Here is a 16,019-nt window from a genome sequence, read left to right as displayed (position 1 = left end):
TGATAGACTATCACAGTCTAGTATTTAGCACATTAAACTACAGAGGAGGAATCTCACCCCAGTGAGCAGACAAGCTGCCGTCCAGCTGTTTTTTGGGCCACGTCCCAAACTAAACGGCTAAAACTCAGAGCCTGCCCTCCCGCTGTGCCCTCCACTTTAACCCTACATAGTGTACATACCTGGCCTGGCCCTGAAATATACCTGGCTCTATCAGTACATGTCAGCAAAGTAGGATGAAGCTGCCCCTAGATGCTGATCTTATATGAGTTTTGCATTTAAAAACTTGAATGGTTAAGGTGAGAATTTGGGGAGGGTAGCTGAGATCTAGCTGATCCTAGATCTGTGGTTAATGGTAACTTGAACATGGAGCCTTTTACCTGTTGATGCCAGTGCTTCTCACCTGGCAAAGCCCTGGCACTAACACACACACACTACACCCTTAACACCCTTAGTCCTACTGCAGACACTTTACACAACCTGATCAGCACCAAGACAAATAGTGGCCTGATTGCTTCCCCATGTCCCACCTGTGTTCCGTTAGTGGTGACAGGAGAGAGCTGGAAGGTGAGGGGTTGGAGAAGGAGGTGGATGCCGACGGCTGCTTTTAAACAACGCAACTTTGCAGAGGGGGGTTTTGAAACATGCTATTGACCAGGCAGGGGCAATTACTGCTAATAGGCACTGTTGGCGGGACCGCTTTCCCCCATCAATAAACATTTTTGTTGGGACGGCCCGGAACAGTGTGGAGCAGAGAGGGAGCCAGAGAGATGCTCGCCCACAGTTCTGACATTCCAGATTGGAAGCATGCAGCATTTCAAAGCTGGCGAATGAAGAACCCTCTGACGTAACAGAGGAAATCCAGGAGTGATTTTGCTTAAAAGATTGTAGCCACAGTCTGAACCAGTAAACAGTGTGTGTGAGTGTGTGTGTGTTGTAGTTTGTCGTTTACAGTGACACTGCTTCCGAATGCAAAACAAACTCTGTCCACTTAGTTTGATGTTTCTTTATTCCTGACAGTCTTTGGCCCTGCATCCTCTAATGTTATAACCCAGAACCAAATTGTCCCAAGACTCTGATCTAAATGCAGTTTGGGCTTTTCCCCCTCATGGTAAAGGTTAGGATTTGGGGATGGTAAACTGATCCTAGATTTGTGCCTGAGGACCACCTCTATACATCCGGGGATGTAGGTAGGGCCACCTGATTTAGCCCATAAACTCTGATCCCTAACCCCTAACTCCTGAAACCTAACCCTCCACCTGTTTGTAGTCAGACTGCTTGTACAGGCCACAACAGCCAACTGTTCCATGACAACAATATTCTGATTCACGTTCGTCCTAGTACTGAATTGTCTTAGAGCGTTTTGAGCCAACATGGTGTCCAAGATGATGTATCTCAATCAGAATAAGCCCAAAGTCTCTAGGGCTCTAGTCCAAACCGCAGGGTACCAATAGTGCTTGTGAGTTGGTGAAACATTTAGTATCTCTTTGTCTTTGTCTGTTCTGGTCTGTGTGTCTTAATACACTTCTAGTTTTAACCATTACCTATAGGATTATCATCATGAGGAGCACTAGTGCGTTACAAATATTGAGATTGTATTTTATTTTAACTCAAACTGCAACCATGACACAAAGAATCCCTCTCAACCGCTGGTATGTAAAAATGATTCCCACTCTCACTCACACTTAGGCCCTCTGTCATCCTTCCCTCCACTGACTCTTCACCACCACTTACCCACAGCACCACCTTTTGGCCATCCTAAGCATAACAACATGCTATAAAAACAGGTATTTATGCAATCATAGCCTCCAGTCGGTTCCAGTTCAAAGTTTAACTTATCACTCCCCCCCAATACAGTATGTCATTTTTCTTTCTCTGTCCAGACATGCATTTAAGAAAACATGCCGGCACAGCTCCTCCCCTCCCTCTCTACCCCCTCTCCCTTTACCTCTCACCCTCTACTTTTCTCTCCCCTCTCTCTCCTCTCTCTCTCATCTTTCCTCTCTCTTTCCCTCTCTCTTTCCCTCTCTCTTTGCCTCTCTCTTTGCCTCTCTCCTCGACTCTTTCCTTGCCTCTATCCTTGCCTCTCTCCTTACCTCTTTCCTTGCCTCTCTCTCCCTTCCTCCTTGAACTGTCTACATTTCACTGCGAGGAGTCTTCCAAACAGCAGGACAATAACAACTGTTGTTGTCACCACAGATACACACTTCCATCCCTGAGCGTTTCCTGTGAGCATCTGGCTATTGTTGTCCGTACCTGCCATCTGCATGGCTTGAGAGATGCGGTCAATGGTCAGTGTGTGTAACGAGCAACCTAGTTTAAATATCTACAGTACCGCCACAGAAGCAAACCATTTGATTAACACTTAATAACACTTGGCTGATACGTTGGCTGATATGTTGGCTGATATGTTGGCTGATACGTTGGCTGATATGTTGGCTGATATGTTGGCTGATACGTTGGCTGATGTGTTGGCTGATACGTTGGCTGATATGTTGGCTGATACATTGGCTGATATGTTGGCTGATATGTTGGCTGATACGTTGGCTGATATGTTGGCTGATATGTTGGCTGATATGTTGGCTGATTTGCGCAGTAGAGAGCCTGAGAGGCAGAAGGACACAGAGAAGAGCGGCTGCATCAACGACCTTCTTCAGTCGTGAGTTGCACATGTGTGTCAGGGCAGCAGCAACACAGCTAGTCTACACGCTAACCACCAAATACTACAATATCCACGCAAGCCACGAGCCAGCCAGCCATATATCATGGGTTAGAAGATGATGAATATTATATTATGAGGTTATTTGAAAGGAGCATTGAAGATAAATCAATCAGTGAGGTAAATGGAGCAGATTTACATCAATCATCAACGTCAATGATCTGTTTATAGCCCACCCTCTTTTCCTGAAGTCAGTCATGGCTTTGGAGGCACTGTAACTAGCTTCCAATGTGTGATGATGATGAGTGAGTGTGTTGGTGCAGAAATAAATAGGCCAATGCAAAATAAAATGCTACATTTGACATGTTATGAATTTCGAGAGCATCTGACCACTGAAAGGTCTGTGCATGGCCCTGCCTGTGGCACGAACACACACACACGTCTCAGATAGATGCCTGACCAGGATCCTGCCTTCTCCTCTGTCTCTCCTCTGCCTCAGCCAGGCCAGATGTGGCCTCTTATCAGGAGATGGAAACTTGAGCTCTAATCATGATCATTTCCCCATGCTAGATTTATAGACCAGTTGGGATTTATAGTCCACTCCTGAACGGCTGGAATAGGAGTGGGGAGCAGAGAGAGAGACACACACACCACCATGTACTCTCTTTCCCATTATCGTGTACTATCTAGAACCTAGAAGGGTTCTTCAGCTGTCCCCATAGGAGAACCCTTTGAAGAACCCTTTCTGGTTCCAGGTACAACCGTTTTGGGTGGGAACCCAAAAGAGTTCTACCTGGAACCAAAAAAAGTGTTCCTATGGGGACAGCTGAAAACCCCTTTTGGAACAGTTTTTCTAAGAGTTTGGGGCTAGTCCTGCAGGCTTTAGCCACCTGCAAATTACAACTTAGTACTTGAAGAGTTAAGACTATGTTCCCTCAGCCCATTGTGTGTGTGTGTGTGTGTCAGGGGGAGGGCCGTACAGCCTCTAGTAGAAAGCCTTTAATCCTGGGGCTGTCAGGCCCAAACCCGGCTTGACGTCCCATTGATGTGTAACAGAACAAAACACAGGGCCCCTCACTAAGCCCCCGACCCGGGCCCCTCAGCCCCCAGCCACCCCGACAATACCACAGAGGAGGGCATTTTTCAGCCAGTACACACACACACACACACACACACACACACACACACACACACACTTCAATGCACACACGCAGGCACACACACAGGAGAGGGCATTCCTCAGCCCCTCAGAGCCTCGTCTTAAAGGGGAAAAGGCAACCACTAAACAACACACATTCAGAGTAAATACATTACCATACACAACAACACAGTTTTAATTCTCAAGGAAGGACTTTCCATTGGAGCAACAATATTTTTCCCCATATCATTTGTTTATAAATTCTCGACTGACAACAAAAGCCTACAATATACAGTTTATCCTTAGTTTTTTGGTAATGATAAGGTGAGAAAGTTGTACTAAAATCTAAGTAAGATATTTATTCTAAGTTATAAGTAAGTAATTTATATTATTTACAATATTCTTCACAATTCTGAACTTAGTACTGTTTAGGCATTAGCTTGGAGAAGTGTATATCTAGAACCTAATACAACAGAGGAAAAATCACACACAACCACCAACATCATCCATCGTCCATCCATCCACACACTTCCAAATGATGTAGGACGTACAGGACTAGTGTTTATGTGTGTGTGTGTGTGTGTGTGTGTGTGTGTGTGTGTGTGTGTGTGCGTGCGTGCGTGCGTGCGTGCGTGCATGTGTGTGTGTGTGTGTGTGTGTGTACATGTGTACCACTGACCATCCATTAACAACACTCCTCCACGTCTACTCTTTCATATTCATGAGACACATATTTCTCTCCCACTTTCTCTCTCTCCATCCCTCTCCCTCACACACACAGCCACCCAATCGGTACAAATTAAAAGTAGGCCTTGGGTCAATTATCACTGGAGCTGGGAATATGCTCATAAGAGAGCAGAGAAACAAGGTAGGGAGAGGTCATGGAACTGTGGTGCCATTGAGGAGGACTCAGGTAGAATAAATAGACACAAAAATACATACACTTCACCTGGGTTGAAAAGAAGCAGCGTTTTCACTGTGTGGGAAGGAGAGATAGAGAAAGACAGAGAGAGACCTCTGTCTATGTTAAGCTGTACTGTCTTATGTTTCCAGAAGGCCTACGCTTATGGTCCTGTGCCTTCCAAAGTGTGCACTTGTTCACTTCCTTTAAATGACTGCCATAAGAAAAAAATCCCTCAAGCCCATGTCTCCACCAATCCAATGCTTTTTTGATGTGTGGGAAATAACAAGTGTACACTTCAGGAGAAAGACGATATTAAGATAGTAAGACATTTAAACGTGTTAACCCTCGCAAGGATAATGGCCCAAGCAACATCCCTAGCCGCGTCCTCAGAACATGCGCAGACCAGCTAGCTGGTGTGTTTCTGGACATTTTCAATCTCTCCCTATCCCCGTTTGCTGTCCCCACATGCTTCAAGATGGCCACCATTGTTCCTGTACCCTAGAATGCAAAGGTAACTCAACTAAATGACTATCGCCTCATAGCACTCACTTCTGTCATCATTAAGTGCTTTGAGAAACTAGTCAAGGATCATATCACCTCCACCTTACCTGTCACCCTAGACCCACTCCAATTTGCTTACCGCCCCAATAGGTCCACAGACGATGCAATTGCCATCACACTGCACACTGCCCTATCCCATCTGGCCAAGAGGAATACCTATGTAAGAATGCTGTTCATTGACTATAGCTGTGCATTCAACACCATAGTACCCTCCAAGCTCATCATTAAGCTTGAGGCCCTGGGTCTCAACCCCGCCCTGTGCAATTGGGTCCTGGACTTCCTGACGGGTCGCCCCCAGATGGTGAAGGTAGGAAACAATATCTCCACTTTGATGATCCTCAACCCTGGGGCCCCACAATGGTGCGTGCTCAGCCCCCTCCTGTACTCCCTGTTCACCCATGACTGCGTGGCCATGCACGCCTCCAACTCAATCATCAAGTTTACAGACGACACAACAGTAGTTGGCTTGATTACCAACAACGATGAGAGAGCCTACAGGGAGGAGGTAAGCGCACTCGGAGTGTGGTGTCAGGAAAACAACCTCTCACTCAAAGTCAACAAAACAAAATAGATAATCGTGGACTTCGGGAAACAGGGATCTCCCCCTCTGTACAAATGACAAACAAACTGAATCGGTCCACCCACACAGACAGTGTGGTGAAGAAGGCGCAACAGCGCCTCTTCAACCTCAGGAGGCTGAAGAAATGTGGCTTGTCACCTAAAACCCTCACAACCTTTTACAGATGCACAATTGAGAGCATCCTGTCAGGCTGTATCACCGCCTGGTACGGCAACTGCACAGCCCACAATCACAGGACTCTCCAGAGGGTGGTGCAGTCTGCCCAACGCATCACCAGGGGCAAACTACCTGCCCTCCAGGACACCTACAGCACCCGATGTCACAGGAAGGCCAAATAGATCATCAAGGACAACAACCACCCAGGCCACTGCCTGTTCACTCCGCTACCATGCAGAAGGCGAGGTCAGTACAGGTGCATCAAAGCTGGGACCGAGAGACTGAAAAACAGCTTCTATCTCAAGTCCATCAGAATGCTAAACAGCCAACACTAACACAGAGAGGCTGCTGCCTACAGACTTGAAATCATTGGCCATTCTAATAAATGGATCACTAGTCACTTTAATAAGGCCACTTTAATAATGTTTACATATGTTTACATTACTCATCTCATATGTATATACTGTGTTTTATACCATCTATTGCATCTTGCTGCTCTGTCATTGCTCATCCATATATTTATATTTATATATTCTTATTCCATTCCTTAGATTTGTGCGCATTAGGTAGTTGTTGTGTAATTATTAGATTTATTGTTAGATACTGCTGCACTGTCGAAACTAGATGTACAAGCATTTCACTACACTCGCATTAACATCTGCTAACCATGTGTATGTGACCAATAAGATTTGATTTGATATTATTGAGATGCATCCATTGACCCAGAAAAAGCTTCTTTTAATCCTACACAGCTCAGTCTTCTTCACTTTCTCTTTCTCAACAGCCATATTGTTCTTAGTTCTGGCCTCGCACAGTTTGGTAATTTCATGAATTCATGTTCCCCCTTATTGCATCGATTGTATTGTCTTCAGCTATTATGCTGAACATTATTTAACAGCAGTATATATAACTTTATCAACAAAGTCATTTTCTAACTAATATCATGGATATTTTGGTTGGAGTAATTTATTTCACATTAGGCCATAGGCCTAGGCTACAAGTTAGGTTGGTTTCACCGTGCTCTCACACAAACTTTTGGTTTATGAAACTTTATTTAGCACTTACTTTACATGAACCGCTAAATACTATACATTTTGCAGTCATTAAAAGTCATGTTAAAATTTGCTAGCTAGCTAACCAACAACTGTAAAGATGTATTTGAGAGACAACAAGTGCTCATTGTGAAAATGTATTTATGTTTTCAATAAATATGGAAGACGGAATATAGTTTACATGTTGTCAACAATCTAAGCCAACACCTTCTGTTTTCTCCCATAATTGTGCATGTGTCGGTATTGTTGCTAAACAACCAACCCGTCTATTGAGGGGATTTGATTAATGTCCCGGGCCTGCCCCGGGTTATTGCGTTCGTTTTAGAACCGGGCTGCTTCCTGGGCGTGAGCCAGGTGCTCCGTTTTGGTTGACGGCAAAGACGGCTCAAAATAAAAGTACCGTTTAAAAGTTTGGGGTCACTTAGAAATGTCCTTGTTTTTTAAAGAAAAACACATTTTTTGTCCATTAAAATAACATCAAATTGATCATAAATACAGTATATACATTGTTAATGCTGTAAATGACTATTGTAGCTGGAAACGGCAGTTTTTTTTTTAATGGAATATCTACATAGGCGTACAGAGGCCCTTTATCAGCAACCATCACTCCTGTGTTCCAATGGCACCTTGTGTTAGCTAATCCAAGTTTATCATTTATAAAGGATAATAGATCATTAGAAATCCCTTTTGCAATTATGTTAGCACAGCTGAAAACTATTGTCCTGATCAAAGAAGAAATAAAACTGTCCTTTTTTAGACTAGTTGAGTATATGGAGCATCAGCATTTGTGGGTTCGATTACAGGCTCAAAATGGCCAGAAACAAATAACTTTCTTCAAAAATTCGTCAGTCTATTCTTGTTCTGAGAAATGAAGGCTATTCCATGCGAGACATTGCCAAGAAACTGAAGATCTCATACAACGCTGTGTACTAATCCCTTTACAGAACAGCGCAAACTGGCTCTAACCAGAATAGAAAGAGGAGTGTGAGGCCCCGATGCACAACTGAGCAAGAGGACAAGTACATTAGTGTCTAGTTTGAGAAACAGATGCTTCACAAGTCCTCAACTGGCAGCTTCATTAAATAGTACCCGCAAAACACCAGTCTCAACGTCAACAGTGAAGGGGCGGCTCTGGGATGCTGGCCTTCTAGGCAGAGTTGCAAAGTTATCAGACTTGCCAATAAAAATAAAAGATTAAGATGGGCAAAAGAACACAGACACTGAACAGAGGAACTCTGCCAAGTGTGACAAAACCTCACATTTTTGATATGCCACACCTGTTACATGTTGTGTTTATATTTTTGTTCAGTGTAAATAATAATCTTGAAGTGCAGTGTAATTTGAAATAGCTGATGAAACGTTTTAAATCGATATGGGTCTATCTGAAGAAATCATTCCGCTGATATCCTCCATGCCCGTGTCATCTTGTGGTGGTCAAGAAACTTACGCAGTCTTTGCGCACACATTAACAATAGTTGTCTGGGCTATAATGCGACATAATTAAATACTACATTTTGGCAAGTGTTCCAATTTAGCGTCTCGTTCTTGCCCATTTAAAACGTTTGTTTTTTAAACTATTAGCTGCAGCTCTTGATTAAATAATTGCAATGATAATGGCCATACATTCTGCCCAGACAAAGGTCGCCTTTAGTTTGGAGGATTATTATTCAAATTCAAAACAGTAACAAGCTTTAATCAAACACGCCAAAGGCACAGAGGAAGAGAGGGCATTTCTATGGTCGCACCTCTCCCGCTGCTGCTCCAGTTCCCCGGTGGATGGTGGTTCTTGCCGCCACCGGACTTGATAAACACGTTTGATGCTGGTTGTTTGCCCAATGAAACCAAGCCTGTAGTGTTCGGGGCGACAGGGACCGCATCAGAGCAACGGATGCTTTATCCCTAACCGCTTCATTAGAGCTCTCTGATTCCCACATTAGTTTATAGTAAGAAACAACTTTTATCACGCGACGTAATCAGCGGGCCCAGAAGAATAGAACATAAGGACTATGTGAAGTTTTTCCATTTGTCTTATGTCTTGTTTGGGTAACAATATATGGCTCAGCACAATACCAGACTTCATAATACAGTCATACCAGCAACCATGTGGTAAATAGTGTGTTCATCTTCATTCCAAAACTCAATTTCGAAATTAGGGGATGCTTTTATCAAGAGTGGGCTATAGACCAACATAGTGTTTTTCTAATTCTTACTATAAGGGATTAAAGTTTTCCAATGCCTATAGGCGAATTATTTTGTACAAATCACTCCATGTTGTGCTTCATGTTTAAATGATCATATTATCACTATTGAAATGAATTTCGTTCAATTATTCAGAAGTTAATTTAAGCACTGGACTCGATGTAAGTTTCTTTTTTTTTCTCCAAAGCAATAGAAAGGTTTCTTCTTAATATGAATAATTTCAAGTGCTTATTATTCGAAATTGCTCACGAAATCGGATTCATTGAGTGAATCTTTATCATGCATTAACACCGTTAGATATTACTGTGCACGTTAGGCCTATGACACTGTATATTAATGGATGGATTATCAAGAGCTGGTTATGTTCGAGGGCACGGGCTTTCAGCTTTACGCAGCTTCCACATCAATGTAATGTGTGGAGTTGGTCACAGGGGTGACCTATCCCAGTTAATAACCAGAGGATGTAACCGTTTTTAGCTTCACCAAACCATACGTATGCCTACTGGACTATGAGCGCATAGAGTCATTACACCTGCTTTTCAACGGCAGAAAACGTCAAGGTGAGCTCATGACATTGCAGAACTTGGAGTAAAAATAATAAAACGCTTTGTGTTGTCATTTATGGTTGACGAATTTGGTTTTGTCGTTTAATTTAATCAGTAGACTAGGAAACGTGTGATGGTTCCGTATTTTACCGTTTACATCGTCACACTCACAGGTTGAAATAGACGAAGAAAACGTCAAAACATGCCCGAGGCCAACGGCAGGCTAATCAGAACAATTTAGTGGGCTTTTAATTATCTGTTGCCTAGTTCAAATTCACTGAGATTTACATATACATAAATACTACATCACTCAATTGATTCTCTACGCAATTCGTTCATCGCAGTGCTCTAGGCCTATGCGTAGTATAATACCTATAGGCTACACATTGGTCTATGAGCATAACATTTTTAGTAGCCTATAGCAAAAATTATTGTGACTTAGCCTAGTATGCCTTTGCTGCATAGTGTCTATTTTCACGAATAAGACAATCACGGCAACCCATTATAATGGAATCGGATGTTGTTTTACTGTACAATATATTAGGCCTACATACTATTCAATAAAAGCCACATTGACTGACTGATAGTTTTTACCTAATGGCTTTTTCAGTCTGTAAACGGCTTGTAAATTGTATGATGGCGTCCCCTGGTGGTGATCTAGCAAACTACATCACAGATCGTAGCAGGCAAGTGCAGCATGCTGCACCTTTTAGCACATCTGGTTGAACTTAGTCACACACATCCTCAATTGTCAAGTCTTTGTTATACATTTCATGTGCATGTAGACTAGTTTGATTGAATGATTGCAGTTATATGTCTCTGCAAAAATTGTGAAACAATGCATTATAAACTAAATTGAATACATTATTTAAAAATTAAACAGAATAAAGGTCCCAAGTCTTGTCCCTTCCTTATCCCTGTCCCTTCCCTGATCCCTGCCCCTCCCCTGATCCCTGCCCCTCCCCTGATCCCTGCCCCTCCCCTGATCCCTGTCCCTCCCCTGCAGATCCCTGTTTTTCCTCTGCAGGTCCCTGGTCATGCTCATCCTGAGGAGTTGCTTCAGCCTCCTCGAGGAAGGTACGAAAGTGCTCTTCTGTGTTGAGCTCAGGTTTCTTCAGCAGCAGGTGACATTTTGGCAGATAGTAGGCCGCCATCAGCCCCATGTTACTGAGCAAACTGACAGATACATGAACGATGGAGCGGTCTTTGTCATTCAGACCGGTGTAGATGGGGATGAAGACCACCCAAACCACGCAGTAGGTCAGGGTGGAGAAGGTGATATCTCTGGCCAGGTTGTACTGTCGAACGCTCTTCACAGACATGAAGGTGCACATGAAGGATGTGAGGGCGAGGAGGCCATTGAAGCCCTGCATCAGGCCCAGACCTAAAATGGGTTCCACAGGGCATCGCAGGAACTTCCTCACAAAGGTCACCTTCATCTTGGCCAGGTACTGGGATAGAGAGGGCCCTTCCTGGACATAGTACCCACAGATCCCTGCCTGCACTCCACAGCAGGCCAATACTAGCAGACAGCCTCCAGAGCCTCTCAGTGTATCCAGATGAAAAGGAGCCTTGCCAGGGAATTCTGTCACGTACACAATCTGAAGGAGGACAGAGAATGAGCTACTCCAGGATTCATGATACTCTGCGTCTTCCTCGCTCATATTCATCCAAATGTCTCCTGAACTGTTGGATTTTTTTAATCAAAGAAAACCTATTTAGCTATATAATATCTCCATGATTCATGTCTGTTTTGTGTTCCACAGGTCTAGGCCTTACCTGCAGGGAGATGGCTAGGATGGTGGACAGGGTGACCGTTTGGAAAATAGAGCTGAGGGGCAGCTGCAGACGACACACCAGCTCCCCCGGCTGGCCCAGGAACAGCAGCAGGCAGGCACAGCCCCCCATCAGGCTGAGGAGGGCCACACCACCCAGGGCCCCCCCAGAGGCCCTCACCAGTGGAGACCCCCGGTGCTGCAGGAGAAGGACCCCCACAGCCCCCTGACAGACCAGCAGCACCAGCATGGCCAGCAGCATCCCCAGGGACTCAGGCTGACTCCAGGTCAGGAAGTCAAAGGTAGGCTCGGTGCAGTTGGTGCTACGTACCAGGGACCACTGGCCATCTAGACACTGGGTACACTGGATGTCCACTTGGAGACAGAGAGGGAGCAGAGACGTGGTTAGAATAATAGAATGATAGAACCAGATAAGAGTAGAAAGACTTATAAGACCACCACTCACATCTTTCAATTTTGTCAATTTATTGGGCATTTTTTAAACACAATGTTGGCAGTGTGTGACAAAGGTGTAAAGCTGTTAGTCTGTTCATCTGTTAGTTTCAGCATGTTGCTCAAGGAAAATATCAAAGAAATCTACAAAACCAAATCACAAGAGTGATGGCCTTTTTAATGCCTAGATTGATGGATGTAATGTCTGTGAGTGTGAATCACCCACTTGTGCCATTCTGGAAGGTGCCCGGTAAACATTCAATACAGTCATAGCAGCAGGAATGGAAACCTTTCACTCTGCGCACCTGGCCAGGGCCACACTCAGAGGAACAGGTAGACTCAGGGGCCTGCAGCAGAGGTGGGGTCAGAGAGGAGAGCTGCTGAAGGGAGGACGGCTCATAATAACGGCAGGAACGGAGCGAATGGAATGGCATCAAACACACGAAAACCATGTTGTTGTTTTTTTATACAATTCCACAAATTCCGCTCCAGCCATTACCAAGAGCCTGTCCTCCCCAATTAAGGTGCCACCAACCTCCTGTGGTAAACACACTTAAATTAATACTTTTTTATGTCAAACATTTGAGCAGCTTTAACCAATAGTGGTGACAATTGAGTTTGTTGCATAAAAGAAAAATGCAATCTACTCTAGCTGAAGAAACGTAGAAAAGTGACCACTTTGTGGAGCATAGCTGGCACATTAAAAAGGCTTAATCCCAGAGGTCAAAATGTGAAAAGCCAATCAAATCCAACATTATGTTTGATGAGGAGATGGGGCGGCGATTACCTTAGTACTGCCTGTATGCCATTGGATGAGGGTGTTGTTAATTGACAGGTTCTTATAGAAGGTGCCGACATCTTTGAAACTCAGACTGTTGTTTCTCCAGACCCACTGTAGTACGTTGTAGCCAATGTTTGGGTTTCCATTACTGTCAAACTCAAAATGACTTCCATTTAGACTGAAGTTTACCTTCTTCAGCACCCCCAACAGCTGCAGGGGGAGAGTGTTGTTCATTACATTTGTAAAAGTATCCTTGCACAGTCTCACATAATCATTATCTGGAGAGAAAAAAAGTAACTGTGAGGGAGAATGTACCTGCCAGGGATAGACTTTGATTTTAGGGCCCCTCGGGCAACTATTGGCATTGCACCCGTGCAGATTGTGCAGTGCGTGTGCAACGCTGTAGATGGCAGCATAGACACTGAAAGCTGACCTCAGCAGTATGGGCTCTGTCACTAGACCTACGTTGTCTGGGGACAGGTTCCAGCAGTCTGGGCACTGGTTCATACCACGGGTTGACTCTGTATCTGGTGAGGGCTGCCTGGCCCTCTCCTCTCTGATCCTGGAGAATAGTTCACTGGTGTAGGGTGTGAGCAGGGCCAGGGTCTGGCTCTGGACTGCGAAGGCAATGATAGTGCCCACAGTGTGGATGTTTGGGAGAGTTGATACGTCTTTGTGCAGGGCCCACGCATCGCTGGCCACCCACACACCTGTCAGATTCCTCCTGATCACCTGATCACAAACAGCATGTTGGTATTGTAGCAATGGTCATTGAAATTGTTAAAATGTTTTTAAAACTATTGTAATAAATGAAATAGTTGGAAAATTGATTAAGAAACTCCAAACTTTTCACATTTTTTATAATCTATCAGATATTGACTGAATTATAGCACATGCACGTTGCTACTTACAGACAAATGTTCTAATCTGAATTTAGATACTGTAAATGAGTTGCATTAATGTACTTTAAAAACAGTCAAACCAATGGCTGCATAAAGCTTTTTGAAAAGCTTGTGAGATTTTGTTTTACAATTTTGTCGGTCTCCAGAACTCTTATGTGGCTTGCTATCTCACTGACCTCAGTGAAGAAGGCTCTGGCAGGCTGGGAGAGGGAAAAGACCACCACCACTCCCACCTTGGCCTCTGCGATGCGGTCCAGGATCTCTCTGATCACTGGCTGTGGGTCACGGTACATAGGGATTAACCCCTCGTAGCCCACACAGATGGAGCTCCTTCCTGCCAGGGTGGAGAACTGGCGCTGGCCCTGGCGTCCGTACTCATCCTCACTGCCCACCACGGCCACCCAGTTCCACTGGAACCTGTTCAGCAGACGCACCATGGCCTCCACCTGCCTCTTGTCACTGGGCACGGTGCGCAGGAACGATGGGTACATACTCTTGTCACTGAACAAGTCACTAGTTGCGAGGTAGCTGATCTACAGAGGACAGAGGGATGATGGTAATGAGACATAAGTAGCAACGGTAGATACAAAAAGCAATTATGTCTCCACTGCAGTTGAATCTCACATTTTCATCTGTGTTCCACCACAGCACACAGTTCAATCCAAATCATATTCCACCATCTGTGTTCCACCACAGCACACAGTTCAATCCAAATCATATTCCACCATCTGTGTTCCACCACAGCACACAGTTCAATCCAAATCATATTCCACCATCTGTGTTCCACCACAGCACACAGTTCAATCCAAATCATATTCCACCATCTGTGTTCCACCACAGCACACAGTTCAATCCAAAATCATATTCCACCATCTGTGTTCCACCACAGCACACAGTTCAATCCAAAATCATATTCCACCATCTGTGTTCCACCACAGCACACAGTTCAATCCAAATCATATTCGAGGGATTGTCAAACAATGGACAAATCGGAAATCTTCATTTTGCATCACATTATATGAGGATGACATTGTTTGCATTGAAAGATAGCATTCCATCATGTGACCATACTAACCTGTGGTATGAGGAAGAATCCCAATAGTTTTCCTATGACTGAGACCATCTCTGAGGTGGATGGGCCGATGACAGCCGCCACACGGGTCACATAGTCTGTGTAGTTACACATGACGGCCAGCTCTCGGTTGGAGCCCTCAGTGAGGAAGAGGAGTGTGGGCTTCACGATGACGGCAGACTGCTTGCAGGTGTCGAAGATCTCATAGCCCAGCCTGATGCCAGGGAGTAGGGTGGAGTTGGCGTTGATCTCATCCACTGTGTACTTCATCACAAGGGCCATACCTAGCCCATGCTCATTAATCCTGCCAGGCGAAGCACAGACAGGGAGGGGTTGTTACTGCTGTGCTATAATTCAATAATTCAAATCATTTAAACGAATGAGAAGCAAGCACTAATTCGAATGAGATATGCAGAATCGGCTAATATGATTACAGTATGAAGACACTTGACATAGGGCAAAAATCATATTTAGCAAAAAGGATCTTGAGTTACTCTACCTATCACAGCTAATGTTGTCCGGCTTCACTCTGTGGCTCAGGTTGCTGGTGAGCTCGTTGATGGGGAAGAGCCCCCCGAGGAGGATGTCTCCAGAAGAGTTAAACAGGTTGGTAGTGATGTTCTGGAACCATGGTGGAGAGCTCTGACTACGCCCTGCTCCTAACACCCAGCATAGAACCAGCAGTCTTAATGGCACCGCCATGCTGCTGAGGGCAGGTAGAGGCAGGCTAGGCAAACATCATGGCAAACATCAGAGAGAACTTAAAGCAGGCATCGGCGAATGCCAGTGTAGAAAGATGCATTGAGAGAAAGAGAGAGGGTCAGAGGGAAAGAAAAAGAAGGGAAAGTCATTTCAAAGGTAATTTGCCATACAACCAGTAATGGAGAAACTCACCTGTACAAGCCCAGCGAGTCGATGGGGAGAGCTGTACTCTCCGTCTGTCTGTACCTCCTGGGTAGTGAATAAAGTACTTCGGATCAGGCTGCCCTGTACCAGAGTACAAGTCTCACCAGAGGTGTGCTGTTGCTTTCAACATGACGCCGGAGGTGCATTTACATTTGCCTGAAGATGTTTGAAACAAGACACCAACATATGGAAATTACCAGGCGACAGGTTCTTGTCAGACACTTCCAGAGTATTTTCCTGACATTTGCTTGTGGTTGGCTGATTAGGCCTTGTCAGTATTGTGTGTGGTTACGAGGTTAGACGAGACGAGCGCTTTAATACCACATGCCTGATATGCAC

General features: G+C 44.7%; 1 protein-coding gene across 1 annotated transcript; it reads right to left on the bottom strand.

Annotated features, from left to right (window-relative positions):
- Positions 1-6,768: 6,768 nt before the first annotated feature.
- Positions 6,769-15,494, bottom strand: LOC139414318 (taste receptor type 1 member 3-like). The gene is made up of 8 exons (XM_071162237.1): positions 15,274-15,494; positions 14,778-15,078; positions 13,879-14,235; positions 13,116-13,532; positions 12,807-13,010; positions 12,246-12,366; positions 11,571-11,941; positions 6,769-11,392 (listed from the first exon to the last, which is right to left on the bottom strand). Exons 1-8 carry the CDS (start codon positions 15,474-15,476, stop codon positions 10,703-10,705), a joined length of 2,664 nt encoding a protein of 887 aa, XP_071018338.1. The 5' UTR covers positions 15,477-15,494; the 3' UTR covers positions 6,769-10,702.
- Positions 15,495-16,019: the final 525 nt, after the last annotated feature.

The sequence above is a fragment of the Oncorhynchus clarkii genome, chromosome 7 (genome assembly GCF_045791955.1).
Source record: "Oncorhynchus clarkii lewisi isolate Uvic-CL-2024 chromosome 7, UVic_Ocla_1.0, whole genome shotgun sequence".
Classification (NCBI taxonomy): Eukaryota; Metazoa; Chordata; class Actinopteri; order Salmoniformes; family Salmonidae; genus Oncorhynchus; species Oncorhynchus clarkii.
The sequence above is the reverse complement of the archived record's forward strand: the minus strand, read 5'-3'. Positions and strand labels throughout refer to the sequence as shown.